This window comes from Gasterosteus aculeatus, chromosome 20 (assembly GCF_964276395.1).
Source record: "Gasterosteus aculeatus chromosome 20, fGasAcu3.hap1.1, whole genome shotgun sequence".
NCBI classification, from domain to species: domain Eukaryota; kingdom Metazoa; phylum Chordata; class Actinopteri; order Perciformes; family Gasterosteidae; genus Gasterosteus; species Gasterosteus aculeatus.
This window is the reverse complement of record NC_135707.1, coordinates 14248105-14273193: the sequence shown is the minus strand read 5'-3', so window position 1 is coordinate 14273193 and position 25089 is coordinate 14248105. Positions and strand designations below refer to the sequence as shown.

At 40.5% G+C, this 25089-nt stretch overlaps 1 protein-coding gene across 3 annotated transcripts in view; it reads left to right on the top strand.

The window, feature by feature from the left end:
* The window catches only part of LOC120810582 (CUB and sushi domain-containing protein 3-like), a 166740-nt gene that overhangs the window by 42628 nt on the left and 99023 nt on the right, over positions 1-25089 (top strand). For all 3 annotated transcript variants that reach the window (XM_078094170.1, XM_078094171.1, XM_078094169.1), the window contains exons 6-23: positions 1065-1177; positions 2187-2264; positions 4202-4289; positions 4765-4889; positions 5234-5355; positions 7628-7731; positions 8056-8168; positions 8459-8641; positions 9299-9625; positions 10207-10401; positions 10671-10809; positions 11507-11694; positions 14029-14217; positions 16550-16666; positions 19417-19632; positions 20902-21090; positions 22152-22321; positions 23082-23238. In XM_078094170.1, the coding sequence (XP_077950296.1) occupies positions 1065-1177; positions 2187-2264; positions 4202-4289; positions 4765-4889; positions 5234-5355; positions 7628-7731; positions 8056-8168; positions 8459-8641; positions 9299-9625; positions 10207-10401; positions 10671-10809; positions 11507-11694; positions 14029-14217; positions 16550-16666; positions 19417-19632; positions 20902-21090; positions 22152-22321; positions 23082-23238 (2813 nt within the window). The remainder of the gene's footprint in view (positions 1-1064; positions 1178-2186; positions 2265-4201; positions 4290-4764; positions 4890-5233; positions 5356-7627; positions 7732-8055; positions 8169-8458; positions 8642-9298; positions 9626-10206; positions 10402-10670; positions 10810-11506; positions 11695-14028; positions 14218-16549; positions 16667-19416; positions 19633-20901; positions 21091-22151; positions 22322-23081; positions 23239-25089) is intronic.

Sequence of the window (25089 nt, the reverse complement as noted above, 5' to 3'; positions counted from 1 at the left end):
CATCTCCTTTTTGTGATGGATAATTTGGATTAAAACATTAAACATCACATTTATTTTGCTGAGTAATTCAAAATAAAACATGAACCATCCTTAAATCTCTCTGACAGATCTTATTTTCTCACTGAAGTAATACAATTCAAATTTAAGCGGCAGGATCCTGTGGCGCCTTCAAAATAAGTAGAAATGAAATGTCAAGTTGACTTGGTAATGCATTTTCCTATATCTGCAATGGCCACCAAGGGGGAAAAACTCGGCCTCTCCCCTTTGTGTTGTCCCTCATCACTCTTTCTCATTGCCACATTTTTTTATTTTCTCTGCCGGCGCGTCTGGTTGCTCTGCAGCGAATGCAAAAGAAATTACAGAAAAACAAATCCTAAATACAAATAAGCGCATCTTTACACACAACACATAAAAGGTGTGCACAGGTGTCCGCATACAAATAGAAAATAACAATACAACTCTTTAAGAATTAGAGGTCTCAATTGGCCATGCTTAAAAAAATAAAATAAAAACTTTTCTAAGGCCCTGTTCGATAGCTAGACTGTGATACGACAATATGCAGTGCAGGGAGTGCTAGGCAATATAAAAAAAGCCAGAGCTGCTCACCCAGACAAATAAGAATGACCCTAGTAGCTTTAAATCCCCTCAATTAAAGAGGGTCCCTCATGCTGCAGCCATGCACTGCTTAACACATCACTTGAGTCAAGAAAACATGTACGTGGCTGTAGATGTTGTTGGTAAAACACGTGTGTACATGACTGCATGAGCCAAATTAAGACCCTAGTTATTGGTTGACTTTTTTTTCCTTCTAAGGTTTTTAGAACTGCTCTTCATTTTCAAGGCTGCTATCTTCTATTCAGGGCATTTTCTTTCTCAAATCTAAAATGTGTTTCATTTTCTCAAAGGTTTTCCTTTTTGTTTTTAATTTTTTTTTCGTTTTGTGTCCATCACCTTTTGACCTTTGGTATGGTACCACATATGAATGTTGACAAGGGAAGCTACGTAGTCAAATGAGTTAAAACGGATATTGTGGAGTTTGTTTATTTGTGACTCTTTACACTCAGGATAACCGGAATGAATATTCCGGCACCAATCATCAGCAACAAAAACTGGCTGCGGCTGCATTTTGTGACTGAGAGCAACCACCGGCACAAAGGCTTCAGGGCTCAGTATCAAGGTAAGACAGGATTACTTCATTTGCACATTGTAATAGTGGGACCCCTACTCGAATGAAAAGGGATCCTCGTAAGATAAACATACTGCAATTACAACACTGTTTTTGATCTTTGTTAACTGAATATTAAACAGTTTGATTAATAACCCCTCTGTAGAGGCCATTAGGTCTTTTCTGCTTCAAACCACTGACTTCAAAGGGCCTTTTTAATCAAAAAGTGTAAGATAGATAATGCATATACTTTCCTCTTATAAAAACTCCGCTCCGTCAGCTCAATAATCCATTACCCTGACATTGTACTATGGCGTGACTATGAAGTCACAGTATGTGCTGCATATACACAATACCCCACAGGCTTATTGCCTGGTCCCAAGCCAGAAATGAAACCTGCAACTTCACCATAAACAGCTCAATAGAAACATTCACTAACACGCATGTGTGGCAGCTCTTTGTAAATAAAGACACAAAGTCAATTGCATGACAAATCCCATTTCTCCTCTAATGCCATGTATCATTGTGCCGTGTTTAAGCAAAGACACAGTATGCCTTTTGAGCAGCGTGTTTTTTAACCTGGCGTGCTGTTCAGACGAGAGGCATCGTCTCAATGCTTTCAAATTCAAACCTTGTTTTGTGTGATACATCATTCATTGCTTTTGGCTGTTGTGTTGACGCTTCCAAATGATGACCACTCGCATCAACTCCCTTTTGTGTGCTGTTGGTTTTAATTAGATTCTCACCAGTTCACTGTCTGTTATGTCTTTGTAAAATGAACAAAATGAGAAGCTAATTTAGATTTGATGGGATTGACTGGACAACCCTTAGGAATCCATCAGAGCTGTTTCACGCATTTATTTTGAAAAGGGATGCGCTCCACATCAGCAGCAATTACATTTGTCATGTTCTTCAGAGGGCCAAGTCTTATCCAGAGAATGAAACACTTCAACTGTATCATCTCACATTGAATTCTGTAACTTCTTTTACCTGATTAACTCTTTCTATTGCTCTCAACCAGTGAAAAGCTCTGGAGAGCTTAAATCCAGAGGGGTAAAATTATTACCAGGAAAGGACAACACTAACAAACTGTCTTTGAGTAAGTCTTTTTATTTTTCTTATGCAACTGTTTTCATTGTTTGTTTATGTAGTGTTTGAGTTCTGAGTCTTTGTTTCCTTTTTGTCTCCTTTTTTTGCTGCATCATTTGCTGAAGGAATTAAGCTACAGTACCAGATTTAGCAGAAGAGCAGTCCCTCTTTTTCTTTTTGATGACCTATTTACCTTGTTGTCCCCTGCCCATCTTGTTGACACTCGGCTAGATCCTGCCTAGTCGTCATATTTCAGCAGAATGCAACATTTGATCAGTTACTGTCAGCCAGAAACCCTCATGTGTCATTCTGTCCTTTTAGCAGCACATGAGATCGACTAATGTTCATGCACTTTGTGATCTACACACGCGCACAGCAGTAGACAAGGTCGAGTGACCACTTCCTTGTCAGATGATTTGTGTACACTTCAGACCAAAATGAATGCATTGTAATTGCTTGCGGAGCTTTGTCATTAACATAAATCTGCAACGCAATTCCCTCTAACTCCACAGTGTGCTAAACACTTCAATGATAACGGGTTGTAATCTTTATTGCCTTATGTCATTGATTTGGCATTGCATGGAGACATGAATAATGCAGAAAGCTATAATCTTTTCTACAAGGCAACACTGTATATCATTTAAAAGCGTGCCTCATATAACGTGTGGATTCGTTACATATAATTAAACTCTTAACTGTATTATTACCAGAAATGATTAACTTCAAAGGTGATGAACACCCTTAAATGAAGCCAAAGAAACGCATGCAAAAACAGAAAAATGGAAAGGTCTTTGTGAAGGGGTAATGATGTCTCGTTGCCAATATTTCAACAAACCTTAATGGAGATGATACTAAGTATCATGAATTTCATTTGCAGCATGTGCGTCTTTGACTAATGATTGTTAAGTCGTATTTCCTCCTTATATTTGCTCCGTAGTAAAGGACTTGCTCTATATGAAAGCCTTTATCTGGTGGGCTTAAACTATTATTATGTATAGTCTCTCTGAGTGATTATTGTATATTGGATAGTTGAAGGTTATTTAATCCTCTTAGTCCCTGTTGGGCCCAGATATATTTCCCTCTACTTAGTCTAGCTCAGGTAAGAGAATTGCATTTACCCTTGGCAGTCACTCCATATTGCAAAAGGTGTGTGTGTGTGTGTGTGTGTGTGTGTGTGTGTGTGTGTGCGCGTACACACGCTCATCGCTGCCAAATGACTGGCAGTTTATCAGACATTGAGACATTAGTCCCACAATATTGTCAAGTAATCTAGAGCTTAAATCCCGAGTTTAGATATCTATTGTTACAGACTTTCTCCACCTTCCTACAGTACGCTTGTATTATATGTGTAATTAAATTGGCAAAAATGCACAATAAACACAGAACAGCAAGCATTGGAATTGTATTTCTATCTAGTGTGATGCAATTGTTGTTGTGAATACTTTTGCCCAAAATCATGACTCATTAATGAATATCAGATACAGTCACATGCACTATTGCCAAGAGTATAAAATTCTATTTTTGGTGGTGACTGTGTGCGACCTAAAACTCAACAACAGCTATATTCCAAAGGGAACTTTGCATAACTGAATGAATGTGCATGAAGGGGAAACGGGTCTGCCGTTAGTGTGTTGTTGAGAGTGAGCGACAGGGAAGGGATAAGCAAATAAATGAAATACTCTCAATGATATACGAGATATGACTTTAATGCAATTTTCTCGTTGAATTTGTGGTAGGCTGCCATGAATGCATCTATGTACGGGAAACCCTCACATGATTCCCGGAACCAAATTCTGTTGCCAAACATAAACACGGAACATTCAAACAGACGGTTACGTGCTGTTTAAGTGCTTTTCTCTGCAGTGTTTTTTTTAAATGAAAGTACGGAGCTTTGCAAATGAAAGTATCTCCCTCAAAGAGCTCTTGGTTCTTCTCTTTCTCTCTCAGTGAATGAAGGAGGAATCAAACAGGTGTCTAATTACTGTCCTGACCCGGGGGAGCCGGAGAATGGGAAACGGACCGGCTCCAACTTCAGGTCAGTCGGTGCTGAAGCGTTGGTGCTCAAAGGTCAAGTCAGTGTTGATCCAGTTGGACAATAGGATTTAGCCACAGTTGTGTCTACTCACCGCTCCCTGCAGGCCCGAGTGAATGTTTCCTTGTAGGAAAAGGCAGAAATATATATGTTCTGTTTCTTAAGACTACGCCTCCCTTGAGTCTATTAACTTGCAATGTAATTCATCTTCAAGCCTTCATATAATAACATAATTGGGGTGTTCATTGGTTTAGGTGCAGAAGACTTTATTAAAGGATGTCACAGTTTATCATTTGAAATGGGACATGGAGAATTTAATTGATTATGTTGTCATGTGTCTACTGAATTTAATGTTGATTTACTCTGCAATGTAAACCAATTATGACATTACATTAAGAATTATTCCAGTACTTCAATCAGTCATTTTTCAAGAATTGGTTGCTTTTTCAGGCGTTAATAGTATTTATTATCTTCTCAGCATCGGAGCAACTGCTCAATTTACCTGTGATGAAGACCATGTGCTCCAGGGTTCCAAAACGATTACCTGCCAGCGCGTAGCAGAAGTATTTGCTGCTTGGAGCGACCACAGGCCCGTCTGCAAGGGTGAGCGAGGCTCCTGAAGAGCTAATAAAACAGTTTGATTAAGGCAGTGCCCCTGGATATAGGCTCCATGCAGATAAAAGAAAGTTCATTTTTGTTAATTATGTATGAGAGCCCCTGCTGCATGCAGCACTCTACATTTCCATTCCAAAACACTTTTCTGTGTGTATGAATACCTGGAGCGCCTTTTTAGAATTTGATTAATGAAAGTGCACCTAATAGACCTTGTATCTACAATATATTACCTCTGTCACATTACAATGCAGGAGTTATTACTCTGTCTACAGATATGTATTGTGTTTAATATACTGTATTTATTTTCTGTCTTCATGTGTATATTATTGCAGTAAAAACCTGTGGGTCAAATCTACAAGGACCCTCCGGGACTTTTACATCCCCTAACTTCCCCATCCAGTATGAGAGTAACTCCCAGTGTGTGTGGATCATCGCAGCCAGCGATTCAAACAAGGTAAAAAACAATAAATTCTGGGTTCTTCTTTGAGTTTGTATTCTTCTTGCTCTTCTCCAAAGTCAAATGAAAACCCACTGCTACTGCTGTATTGTGATTGGCTTTACTTTTTTTCCCCTCCCACAGTCAGTCAGTTTGTTCAACAGCGTACAGCCCAACTCGTGCATTGTATTGTACTTGTTTACTGCATAAATAAATCAGTTACCTTTTTAAGAGAGGAATGCCAGACAGGGTATGGACCGTCAGTCCTATCGAAGGTGGTCAAGATAATAATCTGACATGAGAGAAAAAGATTAACTGCAATACTGTTAGGATCACTTTGCTACCAATTGTGAAATGTAGTTTGGGGTATTCTCTTTGGTATGGTTGTGTATATATACATAAAGATGAAATAATGCCTTTCATTTTCTCATTCACTTGATGAAATCCCAGGTGTAACTTATGATAGTATTCCGTATCAGTAATATGGTCTAATAATAAATAATAGGTTTCGCAACCGGACAATTAAGGTGGACGTCATGAGCGATGTGAATGAATGTGAATCCGAGATCTTGCAAGGAGACCCAATGCTGTTTGCATGCACGTGTGGGGACTATTTTTTCTCTAGTCTACTGAAATGAGATACACAACGTTTGGTGGGTAATTACTATTTTGTGCTGAAAGGCAGCTATTTACTTACTATTTTTAATTTACTTACTATTTATATAATTGCTGGTACCCGTATTATAAAAGCTGCGCATCGGGCCTAACACCCCGAACTGTTACATTATTAGACGATAAAGTACAGCCTCTCGTACCTTATTGCTTTATATATATATATTATTTTTTCTTCCTTCTCATAAACAAGTGTAGGAGTCCTATGTTAGTCGTTAGGAAACACAAATTGATTTTTTCCCCGTATTCCATCAATGGAGTGAAAACTCCCTCCTACCTGTGGTGGATGGTATTTGACCGGAGATAACCCCAATGGAATACGCATTTATGCAGGCATTTTTCTTTCCAAGGGCTTTCCAAGGTGGGAAAAGGTTATGTTGAATATGTATGCCTCTTCACTTTCAATTCGCTTTCACTGTCCCTCATTATTGTACAGAGTAGTGGGTTGCATTTCAGTTTGCATTAGACTTTGCTGTTGGTAGTTGAGCAATTTTCTTTTTGTCTTGGAGAACAAGAATGAGATCAGCTTTTCCCCAGTGGGAGGAGGTCAACGCTGTTTTCCTAATGGTCATTACTGCTCCATCACAGTCGATCAAATCTGGCTTGTTGGGTCCATTGAGATTTATACACAAGAGTGTCAACTATATGCTACCCAGCTAATGAACAATAACCAAACAACTCTCACTCACCAGAATTGGCAAGTGCCGTAGATTTGTGCCGCTTTTCACTCTCCCAGGCACACAAGCCATTGACTCGGCACTGAAACTTGGACCCTTAGTGTTATTATAGTAATTATGCTTACGCGTGCAACGCAATGAGGCTTTTATGCACAAATATTACTCAGGCATTGTCCTCCCAATGGCCTGCGAAAGGGAGGCAGCCATCATATGTTTGTCATCACGTCATCACAGCCACCTTTCTTTTGTCAATAATAAGTCTTTGTTGAGATAGTGTGGCTTTGTTGTGTTTTCTGTATTTCTGCAGAGGACTCTTTATACGTCATTATTATCAATGTAAGCAGCTGCTGCAGGTTTGATCAGGGAAGATGTCGTCTTTTATGTTAATATTGCTAAGGGGAAAAAAAACTTAAACAGTGGGGGCCAAAACATTCATCTCAGAGGCGGACAGGCAATTGCACATTTTTGGTTGATTTGTTTTTTAGCATTTCTCTTCTATCTTGCTTTGAAGAATGTTTGCGGTGTCCTTTTCTTTGGAGGCATTACATCGACTTTTCGTTAGGTAGGCTCGCCTCCGTCAGTTCAGCTGTCTCTGGAACACTGGAATTGAGGAGCCGTGTTATGAGCTTATATAAACACGTTAGGGGGTGGTGTTTGGTGACAAAAATATAAATGAATACCAACAAGAAGACTCTCAGAACAGCAATGTCAGTCGGTAGAGCTGTTTGTTGGAATCACTTAAGATGGCAGATGGTGGGGCTTTCAGACTAAAGGTTTCTATATTAAAAAGAATATCGATAACTAACAAATTGTTTAACTAGTCAACATATTTACATTATCTATTGGCACACAATATGGACATAAGACTGATGCGTCAATCGTCTGTTTTAAACACTATAAAGGCTTTAATGCACGCTAACGCCTTTTGCATCTCATTCCAGGTTATTCAGATCAACTTCGAAGAGTTCGACCTAGAAATTGGGTATGATTCGCTTACGATTGGAGATGGAGGGGAAGTCGGGGATTCTAAAACAATAATACAAGTGTAAGTACCCCATGAAATACTACTTTGTATGTATTTTGTACCGTAGTATTGCTCATGCTGTTATACATATTCTGCATTGCTGGCTGCTTTTGTTTAGATAATATTGCAAAACTATAATATGCAGAAAACCCTCAGAGTAAATATGACAGCACCATTTCGGTGATGGTTTGCTTTGTTGAACCCAACTTTTTCTGACCTACAATGACAAAAAAACAAAACTGAGAGCATGTTTAATACATCTTACTTCTTTTTGTTGTATTGTGTGACGAGATTAAAGTCTGTTCTAAAACCCCAGTGACTTCTTTTTGGTGTCCCTGTCTGCAGGCTGACTGGGAGCTTTGTTCCAGACCTGATTGTCAGCATGTCTCATCAGATGTGGCTTCATCTCCAGTCTGATGAGAGTGTGGGCTCGATCGGCTTCAAGATCAACTATAAAGGTCCACAGACTTAAGTGCTGATATCATTTCCAGGCCTCTTTCAGTAAAGCAACAAGTCAAGTTGTCCTTCTTTCCATCCGTCGGCCAGTCTCCCGATTGCCCTTTCTAACGCTTTCTAAAGAAGCTTTCTTAACCGGGCTGTGAGACTGGTCCTATGGACCTTTTATAGATACATGTTCGAAGAAAAAAAAAAAAAGTATCTCAAAGTACTTCGCTTGACTTAATCCTCTACTTTTCCCCATTTTCTCCCTTTTCATTCTTCGTTCCTGCTCTCCAACTCTCACCCACAGAAATTGACAAAGAGAGTTGTGGTGACCCTGGTACTCCTCTGTATGGTTACCAAGAGGGCAGTGGCTTTCTAAATGGAAATGTTCTGCGCTTTGAATGCCAGTTCGGATTCGAGCTCATCGGCGAGAGGATGATAACCTGCCAGAACAACAATCAGTGGTCGGCTAATATCCCAATCTGCATATGTGAGTGCATCGTTTTTCTATGACAGCAAATTAAGAAATTACTTAAGCACTTGGAAAGTTCATAATGACACTAAGCTATTAGAGGATTAATTACGTTGTTAAATAACCATGCTCTGTGTGCGTGTGTGTGTGTATAAACAGCCACATGTATAATGGGGAATGGGAAATTTCTAGGGTTGACTTGATATTTAAAAGGGAAAGAAACGGGGTACACACTGTTATGCCATACAAATGCAAAGGAAAAGGGAAACATTTTGTACATCCTTTTCAAAGAAAATCTAAACCCTTCCTGTGAGTGTAGCTTCCTCTAACCCAAGTCCACAACAAAAATCTGGTCTCTAGTTCCATTGGGACAACGTGCATTATTTATTTGCGCTTATTATGGCTGAATGTCTTTGTACACAAACTGTTCCATTTCCCTTACAGTTTTATTTTTCCCCAACTGCTCAGCACCCATGGGAGCGATGCTGTCTCCTGATTGCTGAGCTAGTTGTATAGGACGGTCATTGTTCTATACTGGTGTTTGTGCTCCGCCCTGTCGTGGCGCAGTGGAAATTGGCATGGGACCAGTGAGAGTTGCAGTCAAACAAATGGCTGTGCTGGGATATGAAAGTTCCACAAGCATTGCTAATATATTTCATCCCATTTATCACACAGTCCCTTGTTTCTCCAACTTCACCGCTCCCATGGGGACAGTGTTGTCTCCTGACTACCCGGAGGGCTACGGAAACAACCTTAACTGCGTGTGGCTCATTATCTCCGAGCCTGGCTCCAGAATCCACTTGGCCTTCAATGACTTTGACCTGGAGCCCCCCTACGACTTCCTGGCCATCAAAGACGGGGATCAGTCAGGAGCCACAGTACTAGGACGCTTCTCCGGGGCTGAAGTTCCTTCCCACCTGACGTCCAACAGCAATGTGTTGCAGCTGGAGTTTCAGGCTGATCACTCCATGTCTGGACGAGGGTTCAACATCACTTATAGCAGTAAGGGAATGTGTGATTAGTATAGTTGAAGTAATCGTAAAGCATTATTTTAACCAATAATTGCATCTACTAGCTTCCTGTTGTTATGGTTGGGAGTGAGTGGAAATGTCTCTGCCAATGGCCGACTGAGCCTTTCCATTCTGTTGCTTTTGAAAAATGTGATAACAGCTAAGCAAAGAAACAAAATGAAATTGGGTTTATTTGCATGTTTTCCCTGCAAATAAACCTGCAAAGGATACCCTGCTCCTTTTGTATTTTTCAAATGAATGCCTCTGCTGTAAGGAGAAATGGTACAACATTGCTCCCCGAGAGAAGTGAGTGCCTTTTTATGAAAAAATAAACGAAGAGTTCCTAACTCTTCTGCCTCATTGCCTAATACAACACCATCGTAATTCTGTTTCTCCTGGAAACGGCCCGACAAGCTCTTTAGACCGAGGCTATTGTCACCCTCAGGTGTACAGAGCAGACCTCCTACCGACAGCTACATCCATTTGCGTTATCTACTGACACATCAAAGACCCCATTTCTCATTCACACAAGAGCATTTGTCACCGGATCATGTTCTTTCTTCTCATTACAAGCTTTCGGGCGTAATGAGTGCCCTGACCCTGGCATACCGCTGAATGCCAGGCGCTTTGGGGACAGTTTCCAACTGGGTAGCTCCATCTCAGTGGTCTGCGAGGAGGGTTTCATCAAGACGCAGGGGGCTGACACCATCACATGCCAACTGGAGGAAGGCAAAGGGATGTGGAGCGGACTCATTCCCAAATGTGAAGGTACTGAAATGGAATGACGGATAATTGTGTGGGTAGTGGACAGATGTGTTAACTACTGAGTGGGAAGAAGGAAGTGAGTGAGCGGCTTATGTGGAACAGGCAGCTATATCCGTTTGTGACGCAGCCTTTATTTTTTTTCCCGCTTTTTTCATGTGTGTACAAAAGGATCACTGAGTCATAACAACTGGACAATTTCTCTTTTCTCTAATTATGTATTTAGTTCAAATCCTTTTCCCTCCCTCTATTCTGCCATCGCTCTCCTCCTCCAGCTCCTTGTGGGGGCCACTACTCGGGGCCTTCTGGTGTCATCCTCTCCCCGGGCTGGCCAGGCTACTACAAAGACTCCCTGAGTTGTGAGTGGGTCGTTGAGGCCGAGCCGGGAAGCTCCATAAAGATCAGCTTTGACAGGTTTGTATGACAGTCATCCATGAAAAAATGCATGTAAAACGATGCATACATAACACGGTGGGTAGTATCCATTTATGCAGTAGTGTGCATGTGCATAGACACAGAAGATATACAAAATCACAAGAGGTGGAACAGTCCCGGACCTACTTTTCAAATATATTGAAAGCCTTGTGTAATTCCTTATTTTGCTCAGTGGCTCACCCTCACGCCCTTAGAGAGCTGCAGTGAAAAGGTCTGTTAGATCTTTATTTCCCACCATTAAGCAGCGAAACAATAACACGTTCATAGTTTATAATCAGAGTATTCTCAGAGCTGACACTCCTTTGTAGAGAAACAAAGAGCTACTTCTCCTATTTTTTTTTTCTTGGCTCCTTTCTACTTTTAAACAAGCAAGCATTTTGAAAAGTCCTAGTTTTTGCAAGCTGTCTTTTTTTAAGCTGCATTTGAAAACGCAAATGATAGGTGTGACTTTTCTCCTACTGAAATTATTTGATATGATTATTTTCAGAATTTTATTTTGATAAAGGAACTGCATTGGCCCTTATTCTATGATGTAGATACTTTAAAGATTTTCCCCGTGGACAAAACTGGCTAAGAAGCTTCAAACAAAACCAATCACTTAAAGCAGAAGTAATGTTTTGATTAAAACCGATTGTGTGCTTTGCATCCCCCTCTCTCTGCCCTCTTTATTTTAAAGGTTTCAAACTGAGCTCAGCTATGACTTCCTGGAAGTACACGACGGCCCCAACCTGCTCTCTCCTCTGATTGGCTCGTTTAATGGAACCCAGGTCCCTCAGTTCCTGTTTAGTAGCAGCAATTTTCTGTATCTGCTCTTCACCACCGATAACAGTCGATCAAACAGTGGATTCAAGATATTATTTGAAGGTGAGTGTATGTTACTATTGATGTGAGCACTGTCGTGCAGTTATGAATGCAAATCATTCACATTTTTGTTCTTTTCATATTATTCTATAGCATTTCATTGCTTTTAAATGAGATATTTCAACCATAGGATGAATTGGTCTCTCTTTTGTCAAAACACTTGATAAAGTTTCTTATCTTTTATCACCACCAATGTTAATGGGCCCCGTTTTCACTGACCTGTTGTTGCAGGGTAATGACTTGGCTACTGTGAAAAGGGTCTATTGTTAACGGTACTTCAGTTACTTTAGGTTGAGCATTAGGTCAATAAACCCTATTGTTTCCAAGGTATTTTGTGTGGGAGGTTTAGGGTAGTAGTAGAAGTAGTTCTCAAATAATCAAAGCCAAACTTCAGGATTAAGTAAAGAATGCACATCTTAACCATGTAGCTTGATAAATAATACTGTGCCGATTACTGTAAATGTCATTAATGGCTGAAACTACAAATGGTCAATTTTTTTCTCTACGTCTCCTCCAAATGAAATAGCAAAATACTTTGGACACAGTGTGATCTATTTTCATGATTATTTGCACTAGAGCCATTATTTCATAAGGGTTTCTTATCATGTCTGTATTATTGAATAAAGGCAGAGCACAAGTGCCTTTGTCTTTATGTTTCACTCTGAAGTGTATTTTTCTTTTTTTGATGAGGCTATTGAAAAGCAATAACAGCAAGATCATATTAGCTTCTTCCATGGCAATTTAGTGCACATCTTAAGGCTGAAATGCTTTGGGGAAACCCAGCCTTGTTCATTTGTAAAATGGGTCTTGCAAAGTAAGGCTGTGAATTAGTGACTCAACTTAGACACTGGAACATACAGTAGATACCTATTGTATTAGTACAGTAAGTAATGAATAACCACAGAACTTAAAACATGTTCAAGTCATATTTACGCTGTTATAATCAATATATTTTATCTCTAATTCAAATCATTTTTATTTTTGCTATTTCTCCCTCCAAAGTCCTGCACCATGGAGGCAAGAACCGTCAATGGTCAATGAATGCAATATCTGAGGCAACATTTGTGTTTTTCAGGGCTCTCCTTGAGAGCCAGATCACAATCAATATATTACTCAATACCAGTTTTCTATTAGCTGTACAAAGAAGAGCCCTGTTATCACACATGAGTTATCATTTGGCATGGGCTGTTATCTGTGTTAATACTATTCATGCCTGTAAGCGATTGCTTGCAAACCACATAATATGACTCAGTTACACCGTTAACTGGGTCATTTCTAGTTGATAATACTGTTCCACGTTGTCAAAAGTAAAACCTAGTTGACCTGCAGTAGCACTAAACCTCTACTAATGAATCAGTAATAATTGCAAAAGGCACTGGACCTTTTCAGAGGATCTGCCGCTGTTTGATTCTGTTGTTGATGCAATTTACATACATTTTAAATTGGCGAAAATTTAAAAAGGGGTCTCACAGCCACTGATGCCAGACATCTCACAATGAACCTCCTGCAACACAGGAGATTGGATAGAACCAGGACAAAAGGCGTTAACTAGCCCACATCTTTGTTTGAATCTGTTCTGGTTTAGCAGTCTTTAACTTGTGTATGTATGTGTGTGTATATATATATATATATATATATATATATATATATAAAAATATATATCTCTAAAGATTATACATTTCCAAAAATATCTTACTGGCTTACTTTTGCCACTCAATGCCTAAAATCTGCATAATTTAGTGCATCAAAAATAGCCATACTCTGTTGTTGTTGTTGTTGCTAATGCCAGAGGAACAAACAGGGAACCGCCTTGGCTACGATCTAAAATATTAAACTTTTAGAGAGTCCCCTTTGAGCGTCATCTCATATTCTCCATTTTTGGGACAGTCTGAGCGAGCATTCATTTTGAAATTTAAAAATCAAAGTAAACCGCCTAATTTGGAAACGTTGCTTTCTTTATTATTTATCCAACCCGAGCCCTATCATTTTGTGATGATTGTAATAACATCAAAGATTCTATTTGCACCTTTTTCAAGGGGGTCTGGAAAGTCTGCTAAAATAGAATTGCTGTGACATTTTTCATGAATGCTGTATGACTTCGATATAATTTAATTGCATATGCGAGAACAGACCTGTTGAACTGTGTGGTTGTGTCACTGAACAATGTTTCTTGGTATTTATCCTCGCCAGTCACTCACAGTTGAGGACCACAATCCCAGCACAAACTAGACGCTACATAAAGTTTATGAACAAAGAACTATAAAAATGTAATAAAAGAAATGCAACAGATTTTGAATTATATTCAGAAACCGGTTTGTTTTTCTTCTATTTCTCTAGTGGTCACGTTGGACACGTACTCCTGCATGGATCCCGGTATTCCAGTGAATGGCTTGCGGTTAAGCCATGTCTTGTCCATCGGCTCCACGGTGTCCTTCCAGTGTGACCCGGGATACAGGCTGAGCCACGACGAGCCGCTGGTTTGTGAGAAGAACCACTTCTGGAGCCACCCGCTGCCCACTTGTGATGGTACGCATACAAAATGTTAAAAACAAAAGAGCTGCAGTGTAGTGCACTCCAGCTCAGACTCCTGTCTCATCCCAAACATTCTAACATGTAAATCAACAATCATTGAGGGGACATTAATAATTGACCACAAGCACGGATTTGTATTTTGTACTGCTTTCCATCAGCTCGTTAGGATGTTTGCATTATTTGAGAATTTTGAGATGTGTAAAACATCTATTTGCACAGGATTAACTGTATAGTCTAGAGTCTTTTGCCACCTGGGATGATGCCATTAGTAATTGCTAAAAGGTTTTCGAAAAAAGGTAACTGGTATCCCACCATGGATATATTTTATTCTCAAACCTCTAAACGAAACGGAATAAAATACACAACCCAACTACACACAAACATAAGGGACCATGGGTGGCCTACAGCAGGTCTGACTAAGGAAACAAGCTTCTCAAAGTGCTTTTTACTTAACAAATGGACCCAGTCCTTACTTGGGGTGTGATGCGTCATGTGATACTGAAGACAGATTGTCTTTAACTTCAAAGCTTGAAGTTCAGCATGTCCTGGTAGTGGTGATCTCTCACATAATCTCCCTCTCCCAGCTGTGTTTGTACTGTTTTGCTAATTGTGGGGTTTAGAAGCGCACTGAAGGACAATTGTGCCGATTATTGTTGTAGTGCAAAAACCGTAAATGTTGTCTGGAAGTCACGGATCACTCGGCAGGGAGAATATAACAAATAAAAGAACATGGGCAGGGTTTGGGGCACCATACCGTGCGTATGATATGAGGATGTTTTATGCAGCTTCAGCCCGACAGTGTGTGCACTTCATAGCGTGCAGCATTTTCTCGCCTAGGTGTTGGCCGCGCTGGTGCCAAATGCCTTGGCTCTTTGCCTGCGCTTCCTCCAAAGTAGATCGTTTTCCCGAGCCTGCTCATCCACTTTTAATGACGTTATGTAATGTTGGCTCATTAATAAAATATTTCATGTAATTTTGTTGGTGGGTGAGGATTCAGGCCTTGATGTGGTGTGCTTGGTTGAGGGCCCAAGGGTGGAAGGAGAGAGGATAAGAGGGGGGGGGGGTGTGCAGCTGTGGAGCCTGAGGCGTCTCTGTGATCCTCCATAAACAATCTGACATTCATTACTTGATATATGTACATGCACAAGAGTTCCACTTTTTTGTCAATATTTGTCAACAATTGCTGTTATGAAGAAGGCGTCTGGATATTTCAGAACACCACTTTCGCCATTTAAGCCAAAGAACACACTAACACACATACTTTAAAACAAAAAGAAACAAAGATTGTAATGTAATTTAACGCTATTAAAAATCCTTTATGTGATTGGACTTTTTAGCTGAAACACAATGATGGCACAACAAAACAGTTGCAGGTTTGAACGACATCTGATTGGACCATTTAACCTTCAATCGGCTCTAGCGTTAACCTCTCGGTCCTCGGCAGCCATCGAGGGGACAGCTTTATCTCATTAACTTCCTTTGATGAGATAAGGAGCTTTCTGTCAGTAAAATCAATAGTCAACATCCACGAGAGTCATAATACTGCGGCGGCAATGAAGTTGCTGCTGGAGACGACAATCACTGTAACGGCTCTACGTGGTTGGATGCCGATGGATCCTCCCACAGAACTGAGCTGGACGCAGCACTGGGCCACAGCGGGGTGACTGGCGCGGAGTCGTACAGCGGCGTCGCTCTTCATTCAGAGGACGGCGGCTCCGCTAGTCCTTGCCCGTGTGTCTTTGGACAAGACACTTAAAGCCCAAATTGCTCCTGCAGGCTGTGACTGTGGAGTGTGAACGGGCAGTTAGAGTCCGTATGGGCAGGTAGCCGCTGTCATCAGTGAATGAATGTGAGCGAGTTGGTGAATGATGGCGTGCAGTGAGTGGTTGGAAGACTAGAAAAGCATCTATACATTACGGGTCTATTTGCCATCGTTGTCTACTTGTAAGAAATTCAAAATAACGCTTGACGCTCTCATCCGCTGAATATGCTTGTGTTGTTATAATTTAATGGATAATCATGTTTTCTGACAAGCTTTTCAGTTTAAAATGCCATAGTGGAGTGAAAAGTATGGATGAATAGTTGAATTAATGAATAATTTATGTCCTGGCACTGAGGCAGGTTTAAAGAGAAAAAAGAACAACAATATTATGTTGGCAGAGTTACAGGTAGTCATAAAAAATAGTAGTACTGGATGTGATATGACTCATGCATTATTCATTTAAATTGCTCATCTGTCTTCAATTGAAGGATTTATTGTTTCATTTAACTTTTTTTTTTTTCCTCCAGCGAGCGTTATCATTCATTATCTTCCCTTTCTATTCAGCGTCATGCGGTGGAGATATCAGGGGACCAGGAGGGATCATCCTATCACCTGGCTTTCCGGAGTTGTATCCAAACTCTCTGAACTGCACGTGGACTGTTGAAGTCAGCCATGGAAAAGGTAGGAAAACTGAACTTTTTGGAAATACATGCCATGCATGTACCTTCATGAATAATTTCCATTCTGCAGTTCAGTTGCAGCATGTTTATTTGTATTCAATAGTTTTCACAATGACCCAATTATAAAGCTATGAATTAAATTGACGCCCCCTCAACAGATTCCAAGAACATTGCATGGATTTATTATTATAAAGTGAGAAGTAATTCAAGCGAACATTATTTAAATGTCCTGACGTTCTTTTCTTTTGGTAAGTATCCAGAATATGTGTAGGGATAATGTTACACTCATGTTTTGAATTTTTCAACGCATTACATATATTTGAGCCAATAATGTACAGTACATGTCTTACACATTCTGTACGAGCATTTAACATGTTTTTTCCTCTTTTCTCTCTTATCTATAATTTGACAAACCGCTCAGTTTTATTCTCATGCCATTCACAATTTAATTGGTTCAATTCCATTATCACAGCTCCCTCAGTTATGTGATCAGTAACCTGTTCTCCAAGACTTTCTTATTCATTGTCATTTGATCTGAGTTCAGCAGCACTTAGCCGTATTCTCCCTGCACATACAGAAAGGCCATTTGAAATACAGTCTATATATATATATATTTTCCAATCTTTTTACTCCCTATATCTTTCAATAGTCAAAATCCAGACGAAGACATATCAGCAGTCCCTCCTCTCAGAGTTGTTTGCCACAACAAAAGCGAATTTAAGTAGTGTTCTTGTCAATTATTGTTGCCATTCAAGAAGGGTTTAATATAATTACTGTACACACCTGATTATAAATGTGTGTGTACAGTAGGAATGCAATACCAAAGGGCATCAATCAATCCTCCCCAAAACATTTTCACCAAGAAATCCAGGCTTACTTTAACTGCACTGTATTGCTTCTTCTTTTCTTGTCTTATACATTTCTAAAGATCATAACAATAACCTTTCAAATGTTCTCCAATTAACAGCCTCATCCTTTTCAATATCTGCATTAAGCTTGAGTGCATCCACAACCGATAACAGCCACCCAAAATGATAAAAATTGCCTAATTGACTAAATCTAATTAAATTCGCTAGATGTTCTCATACGGTTTAAGTTATTCAAAATGCCAAATTAACTTAGAAAGGGGCAATTGGCAATACATCCATCCATCCATCCATCCATTGTCATACCGCTTATCCTGCACACAGGGTCGCGGGGGGGTTGGAGTCCATCCCAGCCAACTTCGGGCGATAGACAGGGTACATCCTGGATTGGTCGCCAGCCAATCGCAGGGCTACACAGAGACATACAACCATTCACACTCACATTCACACATCTACGGGCAATTTAAAGTCCCCAATTAACCTGATCCCCAGAGCATGTCTTTGGACTGTGGGAGGAAGCCGGAGAACCCGGAGAGAACCCACGCAGACACGGGGAGAACATACAGACTTCACACAGAAAGGCCACTGGGCGGAGTCGAACCCAGGACCTTCTTGCTGTGAGGCAACAGTGCTAACCACCACGCCACCGTGCCGCCCCAATTGGCAATCAAACCTAATAAATCAAACTGATAAAAACAACTGCACATTTGGGAAGCTAAATATTAGACATCTAGACAACTTCACCTAAAACCCTAAAGCATGATAAACAAATTAGATTCATTACATACGGTAAGTGATGACAATAAGCTATTGCACATTTTTAACTGATTAAACTGAGGCAGGGTTTCAATTCGCCAAGCATCACAATTTGAGCTCAAAGTTCCCAGAAACACACTTGTTTCCATCATTTTTAACATGAAAAAGGGATCACTTGGATGACTCTTGGGAAATTGATCATTTTGCTTGGCTCACAGTACTATAATTACTGTTTTGCTGTGCACAATCAATCATTGCATTTTGTTATTTATTTTATGGCCATTTGGAACTTTCTTTATCAAGTGAGCCAAAAACTGGAGGACATTAGAGAGTCCTTTTCCAACTGATTCAACAGATGGCATTAAAATGGAAAAGCAGCCAACTGGCCATCATGGATGGAATGAAGATGCGTTTTGGTCTGAGTTAGTGTGAAAATACAAGCGGGTGTTCAGACCTAGATCTGGTTTTCCAACCAAAATGTTAAATATTAGTGTGCTGATATAACATTGGGAATCATGTTGAACACAATTTCAGAATCTTTGCTGCTGTAGAAGTTTTTTTGTCTTTGATTAGGTTTTCTCATCTAATGGGATGCTCTATAATTGGTCAGCTAGGCCAGTCAGATAGTAAAACTGACTAAGGCTCATGAACTGGAAGAAAGGACGTGCTTGGTTTTAATTTGTGAAAATAACTTTCATTAACTTTGCTATTCACTTTGCATTTTAAAATTTGAATTTAAACTCCCTCAGGTGTCACGTTTTCCTTTTTTCCTCTATTCATTTTAGTATTTAGTGGTAGGATTCATTTCCGTATGCTCATGGTGCTGCTGTAAGCAATAAAGCATTCATTTAATAAATAAAAAATGCATACTGCAGATGGATATTTCAACAAGCTGAACCCACATTTATACAAATGATTTTGATTCATGACAATGACATTTGAAATTATACATCCGATGCTGTCCCCTACATTGTGAACAGCAAATCAATGTCCTAACATTATGGGTCAGTATGGACATGAAAACATATAATATATGCTTTACATATTCTATTCAAATCCTTTTTTATAGCTGACATTAGAAATTCTTTGTGGTTTCCTGAACGCTGGGCTGTCTTATTTTCTCCTCTAGGTGTCCAATTCACGTTTTACTCCTTCCACCTGGAGGATCACCATGACTACCTTCTAATAACAGAAAACGGAAGCTTTGCCCAGCCACTGGCTCGACTCACCGGGTCAGAGAGGCCCTCGCCAGTTAACGCCGGCCTATATGGGAACTTCAAGGCTCAGCTACGCTTCATTTCTGACTTCTCTATATCGCTGCAGGGATTCAACATCTCCTTCTCGGGTATGACGGCAAAAGGGCGGCATAAGGGCGGAGGGTGGGGGGGTGGTATTAGTATGTGTGTAGAAGACATGGGTGGGTCAAGCTTTAAAAGAGGAAAAAAGATGAATGGGGTGGAGAGGATGCTGAAAATATGGTGGGTGAGATGTGAGGTAGAAGGCATGAGTGACAGACGGCTCGTTCAATTGTGAGATCGAAAGTGCTAAGCTTCTCTAAAGCGTGCAAGAAGTAACATTTGGGGAGTTATTCTTTTGGTCAGAATAGGAGCGAGCTTAAGGTGGAGCGAGCCACAGGCTACGCCAGGTGGAGGCCGTCTGACCGTGATGAGAATGATCATCAAAGCATAACGTGTTGGGCGGCATCCACGGGGCTGAGGGAACGTGGTGGTAGGGGGATGTGCGGAAATAATGGGCCTCCCATGCGGAGACCAAGACATGGAGAAATCAAGAGGGAGGTGGAGGTGGGAGGCTTAGGGAGGTGGATAGTGGAAGAGAAAAGAGATGAGACAGATGGTGATCGTGAGTGAGCAGGGTTGATCGGAGGGAGGGAGAGGAAAAGATTGTGTGAGAGAGAGAGAGAGCGATGGTAGAGTACAGAAAGAAAAGAGAGGGTGGGTCCGCTTCATGAGCACGCTGGCTAAATGTTTGCCTGCTGTTTGCTGAAGTGAAGCATAATTTATGCAGTCATGAATATTCATGACCTTTAATTTGTAAGTGTGTGTGTGTGCATGCTCTGCAATTAGCATCTATAGATTTCTTGATTAAAATGTATTTCTTGACCTTAGATTAAAAATGTGCCGATGCTGTCGGGCCTCTTCCTAAGGTGCTTTGCTGTTTTGAAATCGATAGTTTTACTTTGCATACTGCAAAGTCTCGTGCGTGAGAGGAATGCTTGATGTTCTCGTACGACTTGAGTAGCTCAAACGATAAGGCCAGTGACCGCCCGTGTATAATAATAATCCATGCATGGCGGCCTGGTTTGCGGTGAACAGATCCTTCATCCAGTTATCCAGGGTTCAAGCTCTTGGTGTGCATCCCAACCGGCGGAGGTGTCCTTGAGCAAGGCCCTCAGTTCCAGTGAGCTCAGATACTGCCCGCTTTGGATGACGATGCATCCAGAGTTTCATTCACTTAAGCGAAGAGGAAAGACAATATATTTCCATGGGAATTATTTTCAATGACAAGTAAAATAAACAAATCACTCTAATGGAGTATTAGTTGTAAAAGTTAACGCGTTAATGTATTTTATTTTTTATTCCTCTCTGGTTTCCAGAGTACGATCTGGAACCCTGTCAGGACCCTGGGACTCCTCTGTTTGGCTGGCACACAGGCTCCCGGTTTGGCATCGGCGACTCCCTGTCGTTCTACTGCAATACAGGATACCGCCTGCAGGGGGCGAGGGCGGTAGTGTGCTTGGGAGGTGGCCGTCACATGTGGAGTGCCCCTCTGCCAAGGTGTGTGGGTACGTGGTCAACTGCTTTTATTACTTCTTTCCTGGTTGTTTGTTTATTTGTATTGTAGATTTGTTTACTGATGGCCAATGTCATGTTGTAAATGTATTTGACGGAGATGTGAGCTTCCTGAGAACTCTGTGGAATGGATTCAGTGAAGTAAACCACACGTTAAAGCTCAGACCTGTAATAAATACTGAGGCTATATGAACAATATTCAAGGCGTAATACAGCTGCACTGCATTTGCAATGTAAAGATAAAGCTCTCCTGACATTCAGGGTGACCGTTGTTTGCACGGTTTGCACCTTTAGCTGCAAGCTGCCGCTTCCCCCCCTCGCAACGTTAAAAGGCTGTAGGTGTGCTTCAAATTTAGCCCCTTTTTAAAAATCCTTTGATACCTTGTTTTCTGCTGAAGGGTGGTTCAAGGTCGGCTGCTTTAAGATCAACTGCTCCAAGGTCAACCGCTCCAAGGCCGAGTTAAGGCAGAGTTCAGTGACACTGTCCACTGTCCTGAATCTTTTATTTAAATAAAAAAAATAAAAAAAGGTATTGTCCAAGAGAAACTCAATTAAATTACTTTCACATTTAAATGCTGACTCTAGAGATATAGTTATTTCTTAGCGAGACACTTTATATTTTATACTAATTTAATCTAAGCATGGGACAATATGAACATTTTAGGATTATCTCAATTATCTGATCCAAGATAAATTCAGCTCACAATATTCTCCCGGTAATAATCAACATAAGCTTGAACGTGGCACTGAAAACATGAAATAATCCCATTTTATTATTAACAGCGCATAACTTCTATACCATGATAGTGAGTCAGGCTCATTACATGTTAATGGCCAACAAACTCAAGTATATGATTCTCTAAAAAGTTCTGTCAGGCCGAGCACACCCATAGGGGAGCTGCAGGAACACGATCGCTTTATTTATTAGCGTCGCCCGCTGTAACTCTCCAGCTCTCATCAGTAGTGACTTCTTTGAACTGGAAAGTCTTAACAATAAGAGCACGTTTAGCTTTCGTAAAATAAGTACGTTTATTGTCTGTTTGTTTCATTGCAGCCGAGTGTGGCTCAACGGTCTCCAACAACGAGGGAGTTATTTTGTCACCAAACTATCCGAAGAACTACGACAACAGCCACGAGTGTGTGTACACCATCCAGGTCCAAACAGGCAAAGGCATCAACATCAGCGCCAGCACCTTTCAGCTTGCACAGAGTGACATTCTGAAGGTTAGGACATAACGCAGTTGGTCGTCTTTGTTGACAGGAAATAGATCACTAAGAAATAAACGCAGGGCTTTGGTCGATTGCTTGGTTTAAATCAATTTATGTGATTGTTTATCTAATGTGTCATATCCTGGTTCCTGGGAAAACTGAAAAAAGGGTTTTGTGGGAAGCTCCTGGCCGAGTGCTGAATTGTTTTGGCTTGAAAGTCAAAGTGCAGGTGAGACAATAGTAGTAGTACTAGTAGCAGCAGCAGCAGTTTTCCTTTGGGAGGGAAGGGATACATTTCTTAGCACAAGGGCGTTTTAACCGTTTTGCTAAGCAAATTACAATATCGTCTCCACTTCACAGCGGGAATGTACTCTTTTTGGGATGCAGATGTCTTGTCTAATGCTCTAATTAACAGATTATTGTAGCACATTGCTAATGTTTCTAGTGTTGGAGTTGTTGAGACGGTAATCTTGTGTACTTAGTTGTTTTGTGAACATCTGTAATGTAAAAAGACGGAAAAACAAGACAGAGGGGGCGCGGCAGTATTTCAAAAGACTTCTTCAATGAATTGGTTCCATTAAGCACGTGGATCAAAAAAGATTTAGGAAGAAAGTCCAATTATATCAAACGAATGAAAAGGCCGGAAAAGCAATGCAAGAACCTTACTCTTCATTTAGGGAATACACTGCTTTGAAACATTTATTGGATTTATTATAATTGTGGATGTGTGACTTCAGTGTAACCTCCATTATCTTCATGTGTTCTGTCTGATCAGGTGTACGATGGTAAAGATGGTGCAGCGCTACTACTCGGCACATACACGGGCACGTCCATGCAGGGTCTGTCCCTTACCAGCACCTCCAACTATCTGTGGCTTGAGTTTTACTCTGACCAGGAGGCGACAGCAGCAGGGTTCCGGCTCCTGTACCACAGTGAGTCACATTTCATTTCCCTTGGGGACGCGGTACTAAAGCTTTTCCAAATGAGTGAATTTAGCCTCTCAAGTCAGCCAAGCATCTCAAGTCGCTGAATTTTAAAGGAAATTTTAATTGAACCTCACCCAGCTTCTCTGTGTCTCTCACTGTCAGGGAATCCATTAAACACAGCATGGTAATTCCGTGTCATTCCTGCAGGGGAATTACCTTTTTTTCTTTTGACCCTCTCGCTCCCTCTGCTTCTTTTTATGTGAATCCCTTGTCCCTCTTTTTTCATTGCCTTCCAACCCTGCAATTAGTGCCAATGCGTAACTGTACCTTGTTAAAACAGGTGAATTGTTGGGATTGCTTGGATATGTGCGTGTTCTGTGTATATAGTTTGCACCTCTACATATAGCATACATGAGTGTGTGTTGTGTGCATTGAAACTTTGGATTATTGCTGTAAGTCTGCCAGTAATAAATGTCTTTTTTTCTCGCCTTAACTGGCTTGCTGACTATGTATTGTTCCTAACCGTTTCTAATGTATTACTATGACGGGTGAATGATTTGGTGCATTTTGCTGTCAAATCCAAAGTGTTTCTGTGTTTCACCTGCAAATGCGCTGTCAATATTTTTTGTGCTGCTGTTTTGACTGGAATAGTATAAAAGCAAAAGTCTTTAGCTTACTTGCAGTTACTTGGTCTCTGCTGATAACTATCAGTCTGTGATAACAACACCAAATGTGCCAGACTCCGTTATCCTTGGCTCACATGAAATAACAGTTTTACTGTAGTGCCGTTCAGCGTTACTCCTGATTTTGCGACCTGATCGGTCTGCAAAGATAACAATAAAATGTTTTATGTAGTAACTTACAACAGCTAAAAAATTGCCAGAGCATCTAAATCTTACCACAATCACTTATAGGTGAAGAAATATAGGTTTCATTTACAAGGTGTCTTTTGAGTTACAAAATTTGCCTTATCAATATCACTTAATTCGATTTTTTTTTTCATTATTATTTTTCCACGGATGTGCGCAAGATAAATGGTTTTGGCTGTAAACCAGCACTCCATCCATCTTGAAATACGATCTTAACGTGATCGGTTACTTGAATGAATAGCTCTTTTGAGGCTTGAATGATGTATGAACAGCACAAGGGCAAGTAGAGAGTTTGATATGGGCAGCTTAAATCTTATTCTAACATGGACCCGAATTCTACCAAAAGTGCAAAGGTAATTTTCCAAATGTGAGTAGTAACTGCTGGAGATTTATACCGGGCATGACACTTGTAATACTACCATAACATCTGGCATGGGCATGGACCTCAGTCTGAGTAGAAACCATAAATCAGCTGTGCCGGGTTTATGTGTTGCTGCATAGAAAAACACTTACATTTAGTACCTAAAAGAGAAGAATACATACAACGGCAGGGTCAAGTTCAGACTTTGCGAGGTAAATAGTTATTACAACATTTCCTTGTTTTGTGGTTTGTTTAATTTTATATCCTTTGTATAACCCCACAGTCTTACGAGTCGATGGGCTTTCTCTGAGTCGTGGTAAATGCCCACACTCAATTGAACGTTTAATTGTGAACATCTAATTGTGCTCTCTGTTTAAGAGGAATCTTTTACTGCAAAGTAATAAAACGGTACTGTTAGTCCAACCCCCAAATGGAATTTAATCCTCAAAGCTAAATCAGTAACTCTTTTATAATAAAGATTAATGGGAATGTGGCAGTGGTTTACATAATGGTTGCTCTCCAGTGGGCTTAGTTTAATAATGGGGACAGTTGTGTGTGTGGTCATGGTCTTTGTATAATACCATTCTACAACTAATATTCTTCTCCGCCCTTTTCTCTTCTCCTGTG